Source organism: Chanodichthys erythropterus, chromosome 9 (assembly GCF_024489055.1).
Source record: "Chanodichthys erythropterus isolate Z2021 chromosome 9, ASM2448905v1, whole genome shotgun sequence".
Lineage (NCBI taxonomy): Eukaryota > Metazoa > Chordata > Actinopteri > Cypriniformes > Xenocyprididae > Chanodichthys > Chanodichthys erythropterus.
In genome coordinates, this window is record NC_090229.1 from 7,657,943 (window position 1) to 7,682,254 (window position 24,312).

The 24,312-nt window shown below is 37.1% G+C and overlaps 1 protein-coding gene across 8 annotated transcripts in view; it reads left to right on the forward strand.

Annotated features, from left to right (window-relative positions):
* plxnb3 (plexin B3) overlaps positions 1-24,312 on the forward strand; it is a 94,192-nt gene that overhangs the window by 55,803 nt on the left and 14,077 nt on the right. For all 8 annotated transcript variants that reach the window (XR_010895943.1, XM_067394413.1, XM_067394415.1 and 5 more), the window contains 18 exons: positions 2,514-2,693; positions 6,035-6,163; positions 6,486-6,586; positions 7,667-7,799; positions 8,683-8,842; positions 10,290-10,398; positions 11,155-11,263; positions 13,750-13,875; positions 14,106-14,222; positions 14,483-14,573; positions 16,267-16,433; positions 18,787-18,938; positions 19,748-20,014; positions 20,128-20,301; positions 20,385-20,529; positions 20,756-20,992; positions 22,036-22,194; positions 24,071-24,219. Coding sequence is in view for 7 of the 8 variants with exons in the window: in XM_067394413.1 (XP_067250514.1) it covers positions 2,514-2,693; positions 6,035-6,163; positions 6,486-6,586; positions 7,667-7,799; positions 8,683-8,842; positions 10,290-10,398; positions 11,155-11,263; positions 13,750-13,875; positions 14,106-14,222; positions 14,483-14,573; positions 16,267-16,433; positions 18,787-18,938; positions 19,748-20,014; positions 20,128-20,301; positions 20,385-20,529; positions 20,756-20,992; positions 22,036-22,194; positions 24,071-24,219 (2,705 nt within the window). In the remaining variant the exon portion in view is untranslated. The remainder of the gene's footprint in view (positions 1-2,513; positions 2,694-6,034; positions 6,164-6,485; positions 6,587-7,666; positions 7,800-8,682; positions 8,843-10,289; positions 10,399-11,154; positions 11,264-13,749; positions 13,876-14,105; positions 14,223-14,482; positions 14,574-16,266; positions 16,434-18,786; positions 18,939-19,747; positions 20,015-20,127; positions 20,302-20,384; positions 20,530-20,755; positions 20,993-22,035; positions 22,195-24,070; positions 24,220-24,312) is intronic.

Sequence of the window (24,312 nt, forward strand, 5' to 3'; positions counted from 1 at the left end):
GGTTGTTTTTTTGCATGCAATTGCAATGCATGGAATGAAAGACTGGAATGAAATTGCATGGGAATAAGAAAGTTCCCAATGTCCAGGAAGGGTAATTTTTTTTAAGATCATGATGTTTACATTGCCTTTTTAACAGTTATAGCCATCTCAATAATTCATAGTAAGTATTGCAGAATGGATGTCTATTATCTTGTTTTCAAAGCAGTAGGTGTGTTTGGTGTTTCTATATTTGACCTCCTTTGACTTCAATTGCGTGCCACCGTTCCGCTGTCCCGTGTGGTCACTCCCCTTGGTCTGTTGGCTGAGGTATTGTGTATATCAGTCCACTGACAGCTGCAATTCTAGAATAGCATTAGGTCAGGACACACAGACCCACGGCTGGCTCCAGTGAGTGCATCTAAAAATCACTTCCAGGCATGGATAGATGATGGGTTGTGTTTGACAGACATCATAATAAAAGCAGCTGAGCTTTTTTAGTATTGATTTTATGCGCATAGCAAGGACAGGATGTTTCTGGCACTATCCAAATGTTAAAAGTTGACTTTGGGAACTTTGTACTTACCCAGTTTTCAGAGCTCAGACTTAATATTCGTCTTACATTTTGGATATTAATTGTCTATAATATAGTCTCTCAGGGTTTTTGTCTCAGTATTGTAAGCATGTGGGCACACAGCTGTCTGTCTGTGTGATTAGCTCAAACCTCATTATTTCCAAAACATTTAACATTCATTAATTCCTAAACTGTTTATATATCATTGGACCGAATTCAAAGTACAGCCAAGTTGCATATATTAGAAACTTGCATGGCATTTCATGTAAACTACCAGGCAAACTTTTGGACTTATCTACTATCTTAGAATAACAGTAAATCATTAAAATGATGAGGAAAAAAGCATCTTTTGAGCATCTTGCTGTCTATATTCCAGCTCTGCTCACTCTGGAAATTCATTTGACCAACTTAATGAGGTGCATCCTAGAATGCTTTTTAAAACTACTGAAGGAGTAATGCATGCTGGTAACTTGCTGGCAGCATTTCCTTCACTGTACTGTCAAACCGATTTATTAAATTACAATTTAAATTAGTCAATAAAACTATTTAATGAATTCAAGCATATGCATTTAAATCAAATGGTTTTGAAGATTCAAGTGTCCACACTTTTCACTTGTAGTGTGGTTTTAATGAAAGAACACTGCACTTTTATCTCAATAATTTCCTCCCTACTGTATCTGTCAATAAAGGTAGGCAGAAGTTCAGAGTCCTCTGTGCACTAAATAAAGTTGTCAGCAGTGGCGTATAATCAGTTTATGGGTGGGAATCGAGAATGGGTTCTTATTCAGAACTGATGTATAAAAATATTCCGGAACTAAATGGTTTTCATGACATTTGGCTCCGTTTACAGTCTGCATTCTTCCACAAACGCAGACAGAGCACCGTACTAAAACTGTACTGACAGTGTTTTCATGCACCATTGCTGAACCACTTTTGAATCTAAAGTGCCAAAAAGTCATGTTTTAGCCAAGTTGTGAGGTGCAGCCTTAATTTAAAGGGTTAGTTCACCCCAAAAAAAATGAAAATTCTGTCATTAATTACTCACCCTAATGTCGTTCCACACCCGTAAGACCTTCGTTCATCTTCAGAACACAAATTAAGATATTTTTGATAAAATCCGATGGCTCAGTGAAGCCTCTATTGACAGCAAGATAATTAACACTTTCAGATGCCCAGAAATGTATTAAAACATATTTAAAACAGTTCATGTGACTACAGTGGTTCAACCTTAATATTATACAGCACTAAGAATACTTTTTGTGCACCAAACAACAAAATAATGACTTTTCAACAATATCTAGTGATGGCCAATTTCAAAACACTGCTTCATGAAGCTTCGAAGCTTTACAAATCTTTTGTTTTGAATCAGTGGTTCGGAGCGCCACAGTCATGTGATTCCAGTAAACGAGGCTTCGTTATGTCACAAGTGTTTCAAAATTTCAATAGTTCACGTGACTTTGGCAGTTTGATACATGCTCCGAACCACTGATTCGAAACAAAAGATTTGTAAAGCTTTGAAGCTACATAAAGCAGTGTTTTGAAATCGGCCATCACTAGATATTGTTGAAAAGTGGTTATTTAGTTTTTTTGGTGTACAAAAAGTATTCTCATCGCTTTTTTAATATTAAGGTTGTACCACTGTAGTCAGTTTTAAATGTTTTTTAGTACCTTTCTGGGCATCTGAAAGTGTTAGTTATCTTGCTGTCAATGGAGGCCTTACTGAGCCATCGGATTTTATCAAAAATATCTTAATTTGTGTTCTGAAGATGAACAAAGGTCTTATGGGTGTGGAATGACATGAGGGTGAGTAATTAATGACAGAATTTTCATTTTTGGGTGAACTACCCCTTTAATGTGATGAGAGAGAGAGAGAGAAACTTCAATTCCCAGCTATTCCTAATAACTTTCTGATGAACGTAGTTAGTGATGGATGTTGATAATGCAATGTTTCTGGGTCGTGCAGGACTCTCTGACCGAGTACCCATGCGGAGGTGAACACACGCCCAGCCCCATCGCCAGTGCCATTGCTCTGGAGGCCACGCCCGCTTTCACCTGGACTCCTTCTATCACTGCCGTCACCACAGCTACTGAGGTCAACCACACCATTGTCCTGCTAGGAGACAAAAGCGGAAAGCTACACAAGGTATGACTCACTGTTACTTATTACTGGCCATATAACATGCTATTTTTCATCTTGCATCACGCTTTAGTGGAACTAAACCTGCAATTTTTGTGTTAGCAGCACAAATCCTTAACCATTAAACACCCACCATCCATCACTGAAGCATAATGGGAAAAATCAGCATGAACAACTGAATTTTAAAGACTGTTTACCATCATTAAAGAAAAGACTTCTTTATTGAAAAGCAAACACATGGAGTAATCATAATCTGTCATTAAGCACTAACTTGCCAGTAATGAGCGAACAACCCTACAGCATGGTAATATTATGTTATTAATATTGCTTGGTTCAGTCAGAGTTCAGCTAGTGGGTTACATTATTTTGTAGGATAAAGTTTGGGGAAGGTATTATATTGTGTCCTTGCTGATAATAATTTTTTTTGGTATGCATTGCAATTTGGACACTTTTGTATCCTTTATATGAGGCCTACGGTTGAAGGCCACTAAAATTGAGACAGTGTATTTGAAGATTACCTTTCAAAGCAGAAAAACATGACATAAAGTTAGCTTGAACTGTTACGTTTGGTGTTTAGCTGCTATTTAAGGCAAATGGACAAGAGAGTGCATGCATGTCTTAAGCTCCTGTTCTCTTGAGGTGGAAGAGTGTAGAATTAATTCATGAGTCATGGAAGGTGAGAAGAAATACATGATTAGCAACACTCGGCATGCTAGAATTTGGTTCCAATAAGAGGAATAGTTCACCCAAAACTCATTGTTCCAAAGCCCGTATTACTTTTTCATCTGTAGAACGCAACAAAATTTTGAAGAATCTTCACACAGAGGTTTTTGCATTGAGCTTAACTATAGGCTTCAGACGACTTGGAATTAAGTGCAAGAGAATGAGTAAATAATGATTGAATTGTTATTTTTTAGATTAACTATTCTATCATCATCCTTCAGGCAGAAGATCCTCGTGCAATATATTAATTCAGTCTTGGGAATAAACTCAGTTTGCCGCATCACAGTGTATTTTTGGTGTTTTTAGGGGCGGATGTTTTGATCTGCCAATTTTGCCCACTTTCAATCTGGGAATGTTGGGTATTTGCGGCTCGTGGTTGGCCCAGTCTGGCCTGAAGCGTGTGTGTGTGTGTGTGTGTGTGTGTGTGTGTGTGTGTGTGTGTGTGTGTGTGTGTGTGTGTGTGTGTGTGTGTGTGTGTGTGTGTGTGTGTGTGTGTGTGTGTGTGTGTGTGTGTGTGTGTGTGTGTGTGTGTGTGTGTGTGTGTGTGTGTGTGTGTGTGTGTGTGTGTGTGTGTGTGTGTGTGTGTGTGTGTGTGTTTGAACGCGAGCGCTTGCCTCATCAGCATGAGAGGACATGTTCTGAATGCTTATTGTAAGCGCCTTGGGGAGAACCAATCCCAGGGGAGCCGGTCACATGCGGCGCGCTCTGGGTCGGCTGATAGGGGTGGCGGCAGCCGCGCTTGGGAGTTTTTCATCCCTCAATCCCCTCCGGTGCTATATGAAATATTAACAGCAAAACTCTGAAACAGCAGCTTGTTTACCGCCCAAAATTCTCCTCAGGCAAAACTTCTCACAGACAGCCCACGGTATCTTCTTCTGTCTGCAAGTTGCTGAAAAAAACACCGGCCTGCTGAGATTGCAACTCGCCTGAGCTTTGTGTGTCTTCTGTACATGCATGTGTATGCTTTTGTTCATACTTTTGAATAAAACACTAATTAAGCATTCAATTTTAGCACATTATTCGCCATGCAGCATTTTTGCTACAGAATTGATTCTTTAAAGTTGGCATGAAAGGAAAATTGCAATAGTTGTTTCCAGTGTTACAGTGTTGGGAGTAACACATTACAAGTAACTTGAGTTATGTAATCCGATTACTTTTTCAAGTAACTAGTAAAGTAAAACATTACTTTTTCAATTTATATCAAAATATCGAAGTGTCTTATTAAAAACATTCAGTATTCCTCAAAATGAATAAAAAACTCTGAAATGTCATGTCAGAATTTTACACAAACCTGTAATAATTAACTATATTGAATTACACAAATATACTTTATGTATTTGATCTCACTTTATAAACCATTGTCTTTGCTGCTGATCTTTAATGATCTAAATAATCTTTTTTTTTAAAAAAAACAAATAAGCAAGCCAAGCCCAGGTGAGAAAAAGTAACGCAAAAGTAATGCAACGCATTACTTTTCATAAAAAATAACTAATGCAATTAGTTACTTTTTTAGGGTGTAACGCAATATTGTAATGCATTACTTTTAAAAGTAACTTTCCCCAACATTGGTTGTTTATTTTGTACTGCTTCTCAGACAAGAAAAATGTAGGGTATAGTTGAATTAATTGGTGATCATTGAATTGTTAAATATTGATTTGCACAGATAAATCATTCACTGCAATATTCCATTAAAAATAAGAATTGTCCATTTTCATTTCATGGTGACTTTAAAGGGTTAGTTCACCCAAAAATGAAAATTCTATCATTAATGTATCTATCTAACACATGTAAGACCTTCATTTATCTTCAGAACACAATTTAAGATACTTTTGATAAAATCCGATGGCTCAGTGAGGCCTGCATTGACAGCAAGTTCATTTACACTTTCAAATGCCCAGAAAGGTACTAAAGATGTGACTACAGTGGTTCAACCTTAATGTTATGGAGTGACAAGAATACTTTTTGTGTACCAAAAAAACAAAATAATGACTTTATTCAACAATATCTAGTGATGGGCGATTTCAAAACACTGCTTCATGAAACTTCGAAGATTTACGAATCTTTTTGTTTCGAATCAGTGGTTTGGAACGTGTATCAAACTGCCAAAGTCACATTGTCAACCATTGAAATTTCGAAACACTTAGCCTCGTTTACTGAAATCACATGACTTTCACACTCCGAACCGCTGATTCGAAACAAAAAGATTTGTAAAGCTGTTTTGAAATCGCCCATCACTAGATATTGTTGAATAAAGTCATTATTTTGTTTTTTTGGTGCACAAAAAGTATTCTCGTCGCTTCATAACATTAAGGTTGAACCACTGTAGTCACATGAACTTTTAAATATGTCTTTAGTAGCTTTCTGGGTGTTTGAAAGTGTAAATTATCTTGGTGTCAATGCAGGCCTCACTGAGCCATCAGATTTGATCAAAAATATCCTAATTTGTGTTCTGAAGATGAATGAATGTCTTACTGGTGTGAAACAACATGAGGGTGAGTAATTAATGACAGAATTTAAATTTTGGGGTGAAATAACCCTTTAAATCATGCGGCTTGTTGTAGAAAGTTGTGCTATTACTTTTATAAGCAATCAGACTTTATGTGCCTTTTTTTTTTTTTTTGCAGGTGTTCCTGCATGCAAATGGTACCGGTACCAAATATGACACCGTGGAGGTGGATTCAGAGAGTCCCATTAATGCTGACCTGCTGTTGGACTCCACCAAACAGAACGTCTACGTATTGACCGAAAGAAAGGTACTAGAGACAAACAGATTCCTTTCAACTGCCAGCAACTGAAACAAACAGCATCTGTTACATGCGCACTCTCAAAGGAGAGATTACACATTTACTTTGACAAACATCATTTGAATGGCAGATTTTATCTCAAGATGAAAGTCTGGTTTTGTTTTTTGCATTGTCTAGTAATTGCCGGTAGAATCGTCTTGGCAGCCAATCAGAATTGGAGATTCGTTTCACACTGTTAGCTCATGCAAAAGTTGCATTTTCTTGCATTATATTAGTTTGCAATGCGAGAACGGTGCTCAAGGCATCTGATTTGTCTGTGTGTGTGTTTCAGGTTACAAAGCTCCATGTAGCTCAGTGTGAAAGGCATTTAGACTGCCGCTCCTGTCTGTCTAATAGAGATCCCTACTGCGGCTGGTGTTCGCTGGAGGGCAGGTACTTGAGCTCACCTGATTGCTGTTGCACATCACTGCCTGCTCTTTCAACACTCCCTTCCCATCAGGGCGCACCCCTTGTTTTACATAAACATCACATTTAATCGTATGACGATCATTTCCATAGATCATTTTAGATATTCATAATTTCTTCAACGACTTCTGCTTCCACAGAACAGCAGATGTGTTACCGGTTCAGCTGTTTTGGGCTATTTATGCAACCCTTTTTGTTGGGGGATTATTCTAGGGATCATTATCAGACTAATATTTAATACTACACTACCGTTTCAAAGGTCAGTAAGAAAGACATTTTTGAAAGAAATAGTTATGGTAAAGACAAAAATGAATTCAAATTTTCAAATAAAAGCTGTTCTTTTGAACATTCTATTCATCAAAGAATCCTCAAAAAAGTATCACGATTTGCACCAATTTTAAGAAACACAAATGCTCTTAACATTGATAATAAGAAAATCTGCAAATTATAATGATTTTTGAAGGATCATGTGACACTTACACTGCAATGAGCCTGAAACAAGTGCAAAACAGCACCATGATAGTAGTCTATGCAACATGTGTGCTATATTCCAAGTATTTTGAAACTATGATTTTTTTTTTTTTGTTAACAGATCAACATTTAAATTATTCACAAATAATCATCCTCTCTGCTGTAGTTTTCAAATCTCATGCACCTTATCATGATCAGGCAAGCTTTCAGGCAGTATCGTCTCAAAATACAGTCTGTTCTCACACAAAAGCTATCATATATCTTTAGAAGGAACTTTCTGATATTTATATGTTTTGTTTTGGAGCTTGACATCATAAATCACAATCCAGTTTTGTTAAATAAGAAACAGAAGCTCAGAAATTGTGACAAAATAATGGGGTAAGAAAAACTACATAAGGGGTGGAAAAAAAGCGTAATTTTTGTGTTCTTTTTTCTTAATCTAATCTCTGAGAAGACTCTTCAGTTTATTAAATTTTGCTGTAACTCTAAGCAGACCCTTATCTCATTGCTTGTGTGTGTGTGTGTGTGTGTGTGTGTGTGTGTGTGTGTGTGTGTGTGTGTGTGTGTATGTATCAGATGCACGCGGAAGATGGATTGCGCACGACATGCTGAGCTTCACCACTGGATCTGGAGTTACGGCCGTGATCGCCAGTGTGCGTCTGTAGAGAGTCTACAACCCTACATCCAGAGCAGAGAAGAGCAGACACAGGTGCTTTACCTGATCCCAGATCACCTCCCACTCACCGCTGTCACATTATAGTCTGTGTGGTCCTCACTGCAGCCTATTTTGGCCAAGAAACGCCCACTTAGAAAGGAAGTGACTTGTAACACTGCGCCTAACTAGGCATGATGTGATAAAGCAATTAAAGCTATTATTAAAATGGCTGCAACATGCAGCATTTCTTGGGTTCATAGTGAAATCTCATATATATATACTACTATAATACTTACATAGTATGCTATAATACTCAACTAGGGCCATCAGTAAAGACTTTTATTATTTTACAGAAGATTTCTGTTTTAAATAAACAGTTCTTTTGAACTTTCTATTCATCAAAGGATCCTGAAAAAATGTAATGGTTTCCACAAAAATATTAAGTAGTGCAAGTAGTTTTCAACATTGATAATAATCAGAAATGTTTCTTGAGCACCAAATCAGCATATTAGAATGATTTCTGAAGGATCATGTGACTAATGGACTATGGTCTAACTAGGAATAGCAAGTAACTAATCATGTTCATAACTGTAATGTAAATGTTTTTTTGTTATTTTTAACCTGAATTCTTGCTTCAGTGTGTCAATACAAGACAGAAAACTGTGCTCAAGGTTTTCAGTTGCACAATAACATTCTTGTAAGGGGTCAGGAATTGTAGGTTTGCTACAGCACTGACCGGTTGCTTATGCAATGCTCACAAATGCTTACATACCCTGAAAACTTTGGTCTTAACAAGCGAAGCACAAAAACCCCACCAGCATCCAAACAAAAGTATTGACAATATCTCCTATTAGTATTCTTAAGAGCAACCATGGCCTTGCACACTCTGAAAATCGCCATTAAATGTCTGATCTATTTTTTCTTCTGTGCTTTCAAGGTCTCTTTCACAGTTCTACAGTTGCCAGTCTTGTCAAAGGATGAGTCTCTATCTTGCGCTTTTGGGAGTTTGGCTGCTCAGCCTGCAGTTGTCATGGAGAACAGAATCACATGTCAATCACCGGCACCAGAGCAGCTCCCCCCGAGTCCGCCAGGCAACGGTAAGCCACGCTGACACGATCGCATTGCCAAGACGGTTTTATCCCAGCAACCAACTGTTGAGCTGAGGGAATGAAACCCAAACCATTTCTTTTCAAGGGATTGTGCTTCTGTTTCATCCACAACACATTTTTTTTATTCTTGGTAATCTGAATCTAGCTATTGTGGTTTTCACATTCAGAGATAACTAGTTTCTTAGAATATGTTTGCATGCATGTTGGGGGTAGCACATTACAAGTAACTTGAGTTACGTAATCAGATTACTTTTTCAAGTATCTAGTAAAGTAACGCATTACTTTTTCAATTTACAACAAAATATCTAAGTGACTTTTTTAAATAAGTAACGCAAGTTACTTTTTCACATTTATGGACCGACAGCTCTCCGGTCCCCATGTTGAGAGTAATAAAGTTCACAGGTGTTGTGTGCGCTGTGTGAACATGATGTTATTGTAGTTCTGGACTAAATGTGAACATGCATTTAATAAAATCACCTCAAAATGAATAAAAACAGTGAAATGCAATCTCAGAATTTTATACAAACCTGTAATAATTAACTATATTAAATTACACAAATATACTTTATGTATTTAATCTCACTTTATTAACCAATGTCTTTGCTGCTGACCTTCAATAATCGAATTCAACCATACTAATAAGCAAAAATTACTTTAGATTTAGAAATAAGAGTGTTGAACTTCCTTCTCCTGTATCTTATTCTTCTTTAATCCAGAATGGCAGCACAGCTGAAAGGTTTGTTTGAGCTGCGCCCTCTACTGTACAGGCGTAAATATGCATTTCCTTCAGCCTGAGGCTTATTCATTCCATTTTTGGTGTGAAAGGGCCTTAACATTTGCCAAAATTAGAACTTTTTTTGTTGTTTTTAAAAAGCAAACAATCAAGCCCAGCCCAGGTGAGAAAAGTATTTGTATTTGTATTTAAGGAAAAAATTTTAACGCATTACTTTTCATAAAAAGTATCTTAAGTAACGCAATTAGTTACTTTTTTTAGGGAGTAACGCAATATTGTATTGCATTACTTTTAAAAATAACTTTTTCAAACACTGGTTTTAAATATACAATGGCATGAATTTGCAGACATTTAAAGACACTTCTGTTGATTTTACTGATGTTGAATCTGGGTTACAGGGATTATTTTGCCGTAGGGTTTTAGCTTATCTCCTGTGCAACTAGAAAATGTCAATCTGCCAGGACTCTATACTTAAGCTTTTAGGCAAACAGCTGTGAGATCCTGACAGTGAATTGAGTGTTTCTCTAGAGTATACAGTAGATCAGCAGTATTTACTGTATGGGGATGATTAAATCCATGTTAAATACTGAATATCAATTACTCACATTTCAAGGTGGAAGTTATTGGTAAAAACTTTTAATTATAACTGGTTATTATGTCTGTTTCTTTGCTAATATTTTACATGAATCTGTCTATTTGTAGATCACGTATCTGTTCGATTGGCACTGAAGTTTGGAGACGTGACCATCTCGCACACAAATATCACCTTTTATGACTGTAAAGCAGTCGGACGGCTCAACGCTACTTCACCGTAAGGACATATGCATGCAAAGTTCATTCCTCTGGTCCACAAAAAACCCACACAAAAGAATTTAAATGCATGTATAATTAAAAACAGCATTTTTATTGATCTTTTTAAGTAGTTGGATGATCTATGTAGACATGCTTGTACAAGCTCATTGAAATGATTACATATCAATACCTTTTTAATATTTAGCGATTTAATACGTCCTGCTGAATGAGATTGAGTGAGGAAAGCCAATCATAAAGGTCTTTAAGCTAAACTAGCAAAACTACCTGTTTAGGTGAATCTCATACAACCTGTAATAAAGAAATGAGTTATGTTTCACTTAAAGAAAATGAGGCTGACTTCAAATTACTTTTTCTTGGCAATTAAGCAAATTAATTTTCATTACTATAATGCAAAAAAAAAAAAAAAACTCATTCTCATTATTTAAAAAATAATGACATTTAAAATTTAAAGTACTTACACATCAGGATAATGTTTGTTATGCTGCCTTTAATTTTATGCAAATTTAAATGAAAGCATTTGTATTCGAGTCATTTGTTGTCCTTTATGTATTTATGCAAAATGTTGTTTTTTTTTTTATGTTTTAATGACTTAATGGGCTTAATTCTAAATGGATTAGGTTGGAAAATTAGTGAAAATCTACAAATTGACTGTGTTTAGTGCAAGAAACTTTGATTTACATTATAAACGTACTAGAATTTAATATGAATATTATATGATCCTACATACTGCCCACTAATGACACATTCATTGCAGGTGCATGGCGTGTGTGAGCAGTATGTGGCCGTGTCATTGGTGTGTGAAGGATGAGCTCTGCACTCATGATAAGAACTGCCCCCGTCAGCACGTCATCTATAACAGCAGGGTAAGTGTTCGCCCTCCCCCTGGGGTTTACCATTTCCTAACCACTTACAGACAGTCCATGGGGTCACGACCTGTCATAATATGTATAGTGATCTTTTTTTCTTTCTCAAGGTCAAAATAAATGATTATTATTATGATGTTTGAAGGTCATCAGTAATGGTTTCTTCTGATACAGGAATAGATCCACAACATTTCTAAAAAAGTACCATGTTTTTGTGGGATATGCTGTCATGCTGTCTTTTAAATACCTTGAAGTACCTTGAAGTCGTTCTGTCGGTCCTATCGTTCTGTTGGTCGTTCTCTCGTTCTGTCTGTTGTTCTATCATTCTGTCGGTTGTTCAGTCTATCGTTCTGTCTATCGTTCTGTTTGTCATTCTATTGTTCATTCTGTCTGTTGTTCTATCATTCTGTCTGGCTGTCTGTCTGTCGGTCATTTGGTCTGTCCTATCGTTCTGTCTGTTGTTCTCTCGTTCTGTCGGTTGTTCAGTCTATTGTTCTGTCGGCCGTTCTCTCGTTCTGTCTGTCGTTCTGTCGGTTGTTCAGTCTATCGTTCTGTTTGTCATTCTATTGTTCATTCTGTCTGTTGTTCTATCATTCTGTCTGTCTGGCTGTCTGTCTGTCGGTCATTTGGTCTGTCCTATCGTTCTGTCTGTTGTTCTCTCGTTCTGTGTATTGTTCTATCATTCTGTCTGTCTGTCGGTCATCCTGTCTTTCGTTCTCTCGTTCTGTCGGTTGTTCAGTCTATCGTTCTGTCTGTCATTCTATTGTTCGTTCTGTCTGTTGTTCTATCATTCTGTCTGTCTGTCTGTCTGTCAGTCAGTCACTCGGTCTGTCCTATCGTTCTGTTGGTCGTTCTATCATTCTGTCTGTCTGTCGGTTATTCTGTCTTTCGTTCTCTCGTTCTGTTGGTTGTTCAGTCTCTCGTTCTGTTGGTCGTTCTGTTTGTCATTCTATCGTTTGTTCTGTCTGTTGTTCTTCATTCTGTCTGTCTGTCAGTCGTTCTCTCGTCCTGTCGGTTGTTCAGTCTATCTTTCTGTCTGTCGTTCTGTTTGTCATTCTATCGTTTGTTCTGTCTGTTGTTCTTCATTCTGTCGGTCGTTCTGTTGTTCTCTTGTTCTGTCGGTTGTTCAGTCTATCGTTCTGTCTGTCGTTCTATCGTTCGTTCTGTCTGTTGTTCTATCATTCTGTCTGTCAGTCATTCTGTCTGTCTGTCGGTCGTTCTGTCTGTCATTCTATCATCCATTCTGTCTGTTGTTCTATCATTCTGTCTGTCTGTCGGTCGTTCTGTCTTTCGTTCTGTCGCTCTGTCTGTCGGTCGGTCAGTCATTCGGTCTGTCCTTCTGCTTGTCATTGTATTGTTCTGTCTGTCTGTCGCTCTATCCATCCATAGTTGGAAATGTGTTATATAAAATACAGCAGTGTTTGATTCTGTGAGTGATTAGTTACACATTAGTTACTGCAGTTAAAAAACCAAAGAGCCTGTCATCATCTTAAAATGTTGTGTAATCGCGCTTATCCGTGCAAGAACAATGTCCAGACGAAGCCTTGATTCCCGCTGTAGCTGCATTATAACATTCATAGTGTTTCCATGTGTCCTGACACTGTTTGCCCTACTAGACAGCGCTTTTAGATACAAAGAGAGCGTGCGCTTGAATTTATACAAATGTAGCCATCATTCCCGCTGTCAAATTATATACTACATTTATATTGTGTTTGCATGTGTCTCGACAGTACAAAAAAAGCCACAATATGCTCATGAAGTGAACTTGTCAATCATTTTCGGAACAATGCAGTCGATGTACAGGTGTGAAATCACCCTCAGCCTATTATTTCGTAAGGGACTACATTTCATTATTGTTGCTGTAAAGCTGTGGGAAATAGGTGTCAGTCTCCACATACCACACAATAACACAATTATGAAATGAGTTCAATTCAGCTGTAAAGCAGCTCTGGAAATAAACCCCGTCATAATCCAGCTCAGTTCTCATCTAATAGTGACAGTGCAGTCAACTAAATAATATTGCTGAATGTTGTTGTTGTTGTTATTACTTTAAAACTGTGCTAACTTGGTGTTAAATACCACGTGTCTCTTCTGTTTTGTGATTTTACAAAAACAATTTTTTCCTTTGGTGACTAATTTGCAAGATTATTGTTTGCAAAATTATGTTTGTGTAAAACGCTGTGGCAGAAATCATGCAATCATGTCTAATTTTGGTCCGTCCAAACAAATCGTACCTTCTGCTGTTCATTTGCATTAAACTGAAAATTCTATTATCTAACCAACCCTTTTTTAACTAAAAAAAGAAATAGGTGCAGGTCACCTTTTCCCCTCACTGAAACGGTTATTTTGTGTGTGTGTGTGTGTGTGTGTGTGTGTGTGTGTGTGTGTGTGTGTGTGTGTGTGTGTGTGTGTGTGTGTGTGTGTGTGTGTGTGTGTGTGTGTGTGTGTGTGTGTGTGTGTGTGTGTGTGTGTGCGTGTGTGAACAGGAGCAGTCAATGCCCCGCGGGCCTGACTCTTGCCCCTGCGTCTGGGCCCTGCAGAGCTCCCCTCTGGTTCCTGTTGGCTTTAACACCGAGCTTTCTCTACAGGGCAAAAACCTGGACATTTTTGAGGTAATGCTCATCTGCCATTTATCATTCCACCCCATCCATTATACCTAAGCCAATATGTTGGCCTTGACGTTTCATGGCTATGCATTTTAAAAGTCCATTATTCCCAGGTGTTCAGGAGGGTCTGGGTGAACTCATTTATGATAATGCATCTGGAATGAGGAAGGGGGGGGTTAGAGACGGCTTGTGATTAGTGTTTGATTGTGTAACATACCGTGTGATATTCTGAACAGGATGAGGAAGATTACGAGTGCGTGCTGGTCATTGAAGGCCAGGAGCTGCGTTTGCGGGCCACGCTGGACCGCAGCAAAGAGACGGGGACGCATGTGTTCAAGTGTGCCTCTCATCAGGTGATATTAATAGGGTCCATTTATTCAACACAGCATCGGATCACACCACAGCCGCTGCAGTTAATATAGACTCATGTGTGACGTCTGCTCTGATAATAGCTGTAATTTATGACACCAGCCAGAAAAACATAGCAATTTGAACATGGATTTGTTTATGGTGCCACACATAATTTGTCTGCATGCACCTGGCTGATTATACATTGATTTTGTGTGTGTGTGTGTGTGTGTGTGTGTGTGTGTGTGTGTGTGTGTGTGTGTAGTTTCGGTACTCAGGGAAGCAGTTTGAATATTCCGCTCCTGTATACCTGCAATGGGGGACGAAGCGTATAGATTCAGCTCCACATCTCCGCTGTGAGTACCATTTCTGCATGTTTCATTCAGTAGAGGTCTGCTGAATATCCTCAGAAATTATCAAATTTACTCTCTTGTTTTAAACAATGTACTTGATATATTGTTTAAATATATTGTTCTTTAAAGTATACTTCCGCTCCTGTATACATTTATTTAAATTAAATTTCTTATTATTAAAAAAAAAAAAGATATATATATATATAATATATAATTTATTTTTTTTTGTATAATGTCAAAACATGGCCGATGTAGACCTTTGAAAAGAATTGTGATATCTCAAACACAATTACCTTGGCAACGCATCAAACTTTAATATTCATTTTGGATGCTTTTGAGACTGTTAGCATGCTTCAAATTGTTTGAAACTCCATATATATATATATATATATATATATATATATATATATATATATATATATATATATATATATATATATATATATATATATATATATATATATATATATATATATATATATATATATATATATATATATATATATATATATATATATATATATAATATATAATATATAATATATATATATATATTATTATATAAAATAATCTTTTACAAACTATATATATATTTCAACATTTCAACACCAATATTTTTATATATTCATGCCAATATTGTCCAAAACCCCAAATTCTAGGGCGTTTCGAAACTTTTGGAGGGCAGTGTATGTATATAATTATTACATTACATTACATTACATTACATTACATTACATTACATTACATTAATTATATTATATTACATTAATTATATTATATTATATTATATTATATTATATTATATTATATTATATTATATTATATTATATTATATTATATTATATTATATTATATTATATTATATTATATTATATTATATTATATTATATTATATTATATTATATATACACTGCCCTCCAAAAGTTTGGAAACGCCCTAGAATTTGGGGTTTTGGAAAATATTGTCATGAATCCTTTTTAATTTGTGATAATTTTGCACTGATAAGGACAACACAAACTACAAAAACATATTTTATTACATAAACAGTTTATACATAGAAAAAACTTATTTTCGATTCATCAAAATATCCAGCATTAGCAGCTATCTGTCCTAATCTGGGTTCTGATTGGTTCATTGTATTCTAAACTTAATTGGCAATCAATTGTTGAAGCTATTAAGGTTTGCTGACCCAAAAATCTTTTACAAACCTGGGCCAAGTTTAAACTAGTAACCAGGCATCACAGCTGGCACAGGGGCATGTCTGACTTTGACATGATTATGTTGCCATTATTATGTAATCAAAATGAAAATTATTATTGCTGGTCTTCAATGATAATATCAAGTTACTTTAATGTATTTGCACAAAAAAGGATTTATGCTGATATCGTCCAAAACCACACTTTGCCAGGGGTGTTACCAAACTTTTGGAGGGCAGTGTATGTGTATATATAAATTATATATTATTATTATTATTATACTATTAAGGTTTTTGGGTTGGTGATCAGAATGATTATGTCATTACTTATTGTGGCTGTTATCAGGGATATCAGGGAGAGATCATCTGTGTACATGCTAGAAGACTGTGTCCTTTGATAAGATTCACTATGTTTCAATAAGACAAGAAAAACAGTTGAGTCATTGATGCAGTTAGTAAGAGTTTTTTTTTTAATCTGTTGCTTGTGTGACTGTGTAACAGTGCAGCTGTATGACTGCTCTGTGGGACAGTCCGACTGCAGTCAGTGTCGAGCAGTTGCGGCCAATTATGGATGTGTGTGGTGTGCCAGTGAAACTCCCGGCTGTGTGTATAACCAGTCCTGCGCCAGTGGAACCATGGACACCTGTCCTCCCCCTCTAATTACTGAGGTACACATATGCATGGTCCAAAATTAAATTATGTGGGTGAATTGAGAAATATTTTATCTTCAGCCATGATTTTGCAATTTCCTTCAAGGTGTATTTTGTTGCCAATTGACTGGAATTATTTTAGCTGTTTTTCTTTTCTGTATTTGCAGCAAACAGCTAATTTGCATAATCATAAACCTGTCAATCTATCATCTTTCGCAAGTCATAGGTTTTCATTACTAGGGAATGCATGAACTGTTAAAACATACCTTTGGATAAAAGCATCTCCCAAATGCATAAATGTCAATGTGAAGGCAAAAGCTGTCACCCATAAAGAATGATCTTTTCATAAGTGCACCGTTTGTGTTATATGATCTAAGGATCTACCTTGAGTATTCAGTGTGTGTGTGTGTGTGTCTTCAAGAGAGCAACCATATGTTTGTGTTGTCAGTTTCTCAATTTGCTTAATTTCTTTTATCATTTATAATCAACCATTTATCCAGTCATTTATATTCAGTCATTTTATCTTTTATTTCATTTATCATTTAATCATTTCTCATTTTTATTATAATCTTTATATTATATATAGATTATATTTTTACATATACATTTTATACATTGTTTATATATTCATTATTTTCCTTGCTCTTGTAGTGCTTGTTATTGTTGGTTAACCATAAGATTTTGGGGTTTAATGTAAAATTTGTCTTTATGAGTAAGAGTAAAATGTCTCCATTTTAAAGGTGCTAAAGAGGATGTTTTGTTTTATACATTTTTGCAACATTACTTGAAACTGTCTTTACTAACTGAAAAAAGACTATTTATTAGGTGCACTGAAAGGAATAATATTAATATACATCATCTGTGCACGAGGTAGGGCCTTAAAAACATCAGCCAATCGTTTACGCGATCATCGCGTAAACGATTGGCCCTCTGGCTTGTCAATCACTGCCGTGACGTTCCTTGTGAGAGACGTGCGCGGCTGCGCGCTCCAGTAACTTTCCACACTCCACAGGCGCCGCATGCAATGTTTTTGTCAGGAGACAGGAGTAACAACTGCAGATTATGAGTTACCTGCGGTTAATCCGACATAATGAATCCAAAAAACACGACACAGCGAATGCCGGTGGTAAACACTCGTGTTCCAATACTCGTGCACGAGTTTTGGGGGACGTTCCTTTGAAATGAGCTGTGAAGGAGGGGGGCTGTTCTTACGCATGCGCTCATTTCAAAAACTCAGTAACAGTCTCTGGTTTCTCAGTTGCCGAAAAAATCCTCTCTGTCACCTTTAATGTTTCATGAAGTAATGTGAAGCAGTTTAATATAACAACATTTTTTGGATTTGTGCAGGTCAGAAAAGTCCAAATGAGCATATAAACATACGCAGCTAAGATTATTCAATGAACCCTGCTCATTTTTATCATCACTTTGTCTCTGCCTTCCTCTGTCAACATCTCAGGCTGATGTTAATACAGACTACATTATTAGACATAATGGATGGGACCTGGTTAAATGACTGGATCCTAATATTTCTGTTTTAGAGAATCAAAACACATTTTGCTGTGGTGCCTCTTTGATCTTATTCACCCGCATAGTTTTTGACAGATTAAAACACTGCAAGGATCAAACAATTGTTGCATTGCCAGTTCAACCTTTTTATTATTTCACCAGTTCATAAATAATGGTCATATTACTGACTTTTTGCAAACCAATTATTAGTCTCATGCAACCCTTGGTGGCTATTAATTTTGGTCTCTAAACACATTTATAAAGGACACTGTGTGTTTTGTATGTTACAAGTTGAATTAAAAAAAAAGGTCAATTAAAGGTTTCAAATTTCTGAGAAACGCTGTTGAAAGTGAATCAGACTGAACACCACAACACAAATGTAGCCAATCAGCAGAAGGGGGCGTGTCTACTCATGATGGGGAAGGAGTGAGAGAGAACAAGAGCAAGATTTGAACTGAAGAAGGACTGTAGAAAGAGAGTTGGCTGAGAGACATTACAAAAGAGAAAAGGTCAGAGGAATATCACTGGAAAAAAGAAGGGTTTTGATCGGTCAAGAGCTTTAGGACTCGCTTTAATATTAGAAAAGCTTTCCAGTGCTGGAGAGACATAAGCAGGAAGGCCTGAAAATGGACTCCAAGATTGCATTATTTCTGCTCCATGCGTGAGTAACGACGATCGCGTAAATGATTGGCTGATGTTTTTAAGGCCCTACCTCACTTTCAGTGCACCTAATAAATAGTCTTTTATCAGTTAGTAAAGACAGTTTCAAGTAATATTGCAAAAATGTATAAAACAAAACATCCTCTTTAGCACCTTTTAAAGAGATAATTTTCTGCAATTATTGACTTTTTATGTGTGTGTACAGGTTGAGCCACTGACCGGTCCACTGGAGGGTGGCATAATGCTGACGATCCAGGGATCAAACCTAGGCCAGAGCTTCCAGGACATCCAGGCAGGAGTGACGGTGGCAGGGGTCAGCTGTAGACCTCTACCTGAAGCCTATCGCATTTCCACCAGGTAAAACACCTCTCCTAAAGGGTTAGTTCACCCAAAAATGAAAATTATCCCATGATTTACTCATCCTCAAGCCATCTTAGCTGTACACAATCGAACACAATCAGAGATATATTTAAAAATATCCTGGCTCTTCCAAGCTTTTTAATGGTAGTGAATGGGGGGGGTGATTTTAAAGCCCTCAAAATGCATCCATCCATAATAAAAAATAATCCATACGGCTCCAGGGGGTTAATAAAAAGCTTTCTGAAGCGAAGCGACTATCCTCTGACCCAACGCATGACGTAATGACGAATGCGGAAGTGCAGAAGATGGAGCAAAACAAAACACCGGTCCCGAATTAGAAGCCTAAAATGAGAAATTTTAAAGATAAATGTTGAAGAATTTGATTTAAGAGAAGAGGAGCTTGAGTTTGTTGCACAGCCCTATTTGTTTGAACGGCAAGAATAAATATGGATATTTTGCTTACAAAAACCCATCGCTTTGCTTCAGAAGCCCTTTATTAACCCCCTGGAGTCGTATGGATTAGTTTTATGATGGAAGGATGCAATTTTCTTGGCTTTAATATCACGCCCCCCATTCACAACCATTATAAAGCTTGAAAGAGCCAGGATATTTTTAAATATATCTCCGATTGTGTTCATCTGAAAGAAGATAGTCATATACACTTAGGATGGTTTGAGGGTGAGTAAATCATGGGATCATTTTCATTTCTGGGTGAACTATCCCTTTAAAATGACTGTTTTAGTTCATCAAATAATGACTAGTTGCCATCAAACTTCATATGTGCATAATTCTGGTTTTGTTTTCAGTATTGTATGTGAGCTCCAGGCCAGCGCAAATGTCACAGCCGGACCGGTCATCATCACCGTCAGAGGTTCAGAGAAAGGAGAGTCCCAGCAGACGTTCTCATATCAGAACCCACAGCTGCGCACAATTGTGCCTGTAAAAGGGCCCTTGGCTGGGGGCACGACACTAACGGTGCACGGGTCGCAACTCCTGACAGGACAAAGAACAGAACAAAGGAGTGACCAAATCACTGGCCTGCAGGTGTTCTTGGGCTCAAAGCCTTGTCGCATGTAAGTGCTAATATCTTTCATCTGTTTATTATTGATGGAAAAAGCAAATCAATTCACTGAAAAGATGTTGCAAGTTGCATATATCTAAGTCTTCTGTTTTTTTTTTTCGTAAGCAATGAAGTGAGTGACACGAGGCTGATTTGTCGCACCAGTCACTCAAACCAAACTGGAAAAGTGCCAGTCAAAGTTGTGTTTGGAAAAGCAGAGAGGATTTTGGATAGTGTCCTTTTCAACTATATGGAAGACCCAGTGATTAACGACGCATCACCTACTGAGAGTTTCTACGGGTGCGTGCGCTCGAGTCCTGTTCTTATGCATCCTACATTTACATCATGAGACCGAATTCCTCTAACTTATCATTTAAATTTAGGGGTGGACGTGTTATAAACGTGACCGGCCAAAACCTAAATGTCGTTCAGCACCCGAAGATGTCAGTCTCTTATGAGCCTAGAGAGAGTTTTGAAGTCAGAAGACGTCGATCCACTCATGTTTCTGTCAGGAGTCCCTTGGTTATGGTAAAAGTCATTTCACACATTGCTTCAACCAATTTTACACATCAAACACAGAATTCCTTTTCAGTATTTATGCAATCAGGACTTATACATTTGATTCATTCTCAGAGGTTCAAATATGTATTCAAAGGTGGTTTAATAATTTACTTGACTAAATTTGAACTCGTTAAAGCCTGTGAGAGAAAGTGTTCTCAGAAAAGCTGTAGTGCATATTTTTCTTTGTCTTCAGAGTCAGAGTTTGTGCGCCAATGTTACCTCGGAGCAAATGATTTGCAAGAGCCCAAAGGTGCCACCGAAATCCAGGATTGTGCGAGTGTGGTTCGAGATGGACAATGTGCACATCGATTTTCACACAATCAAGAACAAGCCGTTCACGTACCACCCAAACCCAGACTTATTCCAGCTCAACAGTGAGTCCCATGGAGCAGCCATCCGATTTAAACCTGGAGGAGTCCTGGCAGTAGAGGTGCATGCATTTCTGTTTCATTTAGGATCTACCAATATTATTTTAGTATTATTTTATGTACTATTAAAGTGAATAATTTGAATTACCTTTAATTTTTATAGTGTCTGTTCTCTTTAATTTCCATTTTAGTTTATTTTTGGTTATTTTGTTGTTTTTTTGTCCTTTTTATTTGTTTTTTGTTTATTCATTTCCAATTAGTAATTACATTGCTTTAACTTATTTCAGTTAGTTGCAAAAGGAAACATTTCTAATTTTAATTTAGTTTAAAGTGCCCCTATCATAATTTTTCGGATATTACTTTCATGCTGTGTGTAATACAGCTGTTTGTGAATGTAAAAGGTCTGCAAAGTGCAAAATAAATGAAGTTATTGTTTTCCAAAAGAACCAATACTGAACAGTCCTGCACAAACCAATGTAGGTTTATAATAAATTTGCACAAAGACAGTCTATGGTTTTCACTGGCTGCTTGTGAAAAATGTTAACTTTTACCCTCAAATATTGTAGTTGTAGCTGAAGCCTGGAAGAGTTTGGTTTGTGTTACTGACATGCTGAGAAGATGCTTTTTTTGGTGCTGCCAAAGCAAGTAAACTTTGCATGCACTTCTAAAGGATAAGGACTCGGGTTTGATTTGATATGGTAAAACTAACGTCATCATTACTGACCAATCAGAGCAGAGTAGGTTAGCGGTAAGGAGGGGTTTAGAGAGACCAGATCCTTGATCGAACAGTTTCAGACACTATGAGAAAAGAGGTGATGCATGCTACAGTGTACATACTCTATATTATGAGAAAATTAAGTGTTTTTTTGACCTTGGATGCATGTAAATCTATTGTATGAGACCTCTAAAACAAAACTAGGAACCTTTAAAATAGCACATTGGGGCACTTTTTTTCATCTAATATTTTTTATTTTATTTCAGATTTATTTCAATTAACAAAAATGATTTTAGTAGTAGTTTTAGTTAATAATGATAACCCTGTTATTTTGCACCAGAAGCAGTTGTAATGTAGTTGTGACTGAAGACGTGTGTTTTGTCTCTGAAGGGTAAGGGACTGACACTGGCCATGAGCAGAGAGGAAGTTCTGGCCCGGCTGGGGAAGGAAGAATGTGACGTCAAGACTCTGGATAACACGCATCTGTACTGTGAACCTCCTGAGGAACAGCCTCTCGCCCTGGATGACGATGACTTACCCAGGCTTACGGTCAGTCTGAATCCAGTGTCTTCTTTAGTTGTTTCAGTGCACGTTTTTTTGGTTAGGGGTTCAAGTGCGTAGGATCAGCATTGTCCCCTAAAAGTGATCGGGCAGACCAAACCGTAAGTCGAAGAGACTTGAAACTTTGAGAGCTGGTAGTACTCACACCAGCTACAATGTCATCGAGGCTCGCCTAGATTGGCCTGACTGGGGCGCTACAGCGGTCAAAAGTACGAAATGGCTCAAAACTCCTAAACTCTGGAAAAACCTTCTTTTGAGAACTAGTGCTAGGTTTTGAGATTCTCTGGAGTCTGATTGTCAATAATTCTCAAAAAAAAAAAAATCAATTCACGGTCCATAAGGGCCGCCAAAACTTTCGAAGTAGGTGGAGCCACTTTAACTGAAATGGCTATAATTCGTGAAATGAATGAGACATTTTCACCAAACTGAGCACACCTATTTAAGAGCTCATTCTGCGGTCGCATGTAAAAGGATGTGGTGACTGACACATTACTGGCCACATTACACATTACCTGTTGGTGCTATAACAGAAAAAAAAAATTACTTGACATTTCTCAAAAAAACATATATGCCATCAGACAATGAAATTTGAGCAGCTATTAGACAAGGTTAACAGAGGCCGATCGAAACGAAACTCGCTGGGCCTGTTTGACTCATAGTCCTAAAGGCCTGTGAGAAATTCTTACCATGTGGTAGAACTTCTCATTCTGAGCAACTTTGCCTCTAGGACCGCAGCTGTCAATCGAATTACTCATTAAATATTGGAGATTCTTTCATAAACCAACTTTGACGAACTAGTCCTAGATTTTTGGCTCAACCTTGGTAACTGTTAAGAAGCTTTAAAAACTATATATTTCCTATGGTAAATTGCCTGTATTTTGCTGTAAATGGTCTTTTCCATCCATCTATGACTGAGATGGTTACAGGCTTGCTAACTGAAAAAAAAATCTTTTTAAGCATGTGCTTATAGGGCTTAAAGCACTTGAACCCTGATAATTGCTGCTCGCAGCTATATTTTTAAATGTAACCAAAAAGGCTATTTTTATTCTGGTGCAGAACAAAAAATACAGTTTGGGTGTCACAGTTTTAGTCAGACAAATTTTGTGTTTGTGTAACATAAGTTTTGACCATCACACAGTTTTCATCACACAAAAAGTGAAATGCATCATGATTTCGGATATTTAATTGTGCATGTTAATTCCGCTGTTATTTATCTCACTAAAAGTTAAACTTAAAAAACATTAATAGTAACACATGTTACTATGTTACTACTATATATTGCACATATCAAAATGAATATCCATTTTCATACTCATTATAATGAAAATTATTTCAATGCATTTATAATTCAAATTAAATTAACTTTTAAAACAATTGTTTTTAATTTTTTTATGTATATTTATTAAAAAACACTAAAATATTATTTAGACAAAATAGTATAAATAAATAGTATAACATTTAATATCATAATTGGCCATAACATACAAATTATTGGATTATCAGCTAGAATTTTAACATTGTGCTTCCCTAACTCTATCTATGGAAGTGTGAAAAATGTATTAAAATAATGATGTTAAAAAACATTAAGTTGAAATCACATTGGCTTGTCTTCTTCAGAGGCATATGTCATAGCTAAACAACCTCACGTTAGGTCTGTCTTGAATAGTTTATATGTTAGTGTTAAAACATTTTCTCTGCTGTGAAAATGAGGTTTTTACTACCGACTGTGGCCTGGAACCCGTCTGTTTAAAAAGATGTAATTTATTGCTTCACACTGTGTCATGTCACACCTGCTTAGGGTTGTGAGTTTCTTCATTTTGCTATCACATGCTAACATCGATGTGTGTGTGTGTGTCTCACTCAGGTGTTAATGGGAAACTTGGAATTTGACTTGGGTCGGGTGCAGTATGACAACGATTTACACTCACCGGTGCCTCTGGCGGCTCAGATCGGTCTGGCAGCAGGGGCCGCAGTGGTAGTTCTCATCGTGCTGGTCATCATTCTCATGTACAGGTAGAGTGATTTCAGATGGCAGATTCTTCACCCTTCTGGGCTTGTCGGCATGACGACGAGCCGTGAACTCAAATCCAGCACTCAGGAAGAATT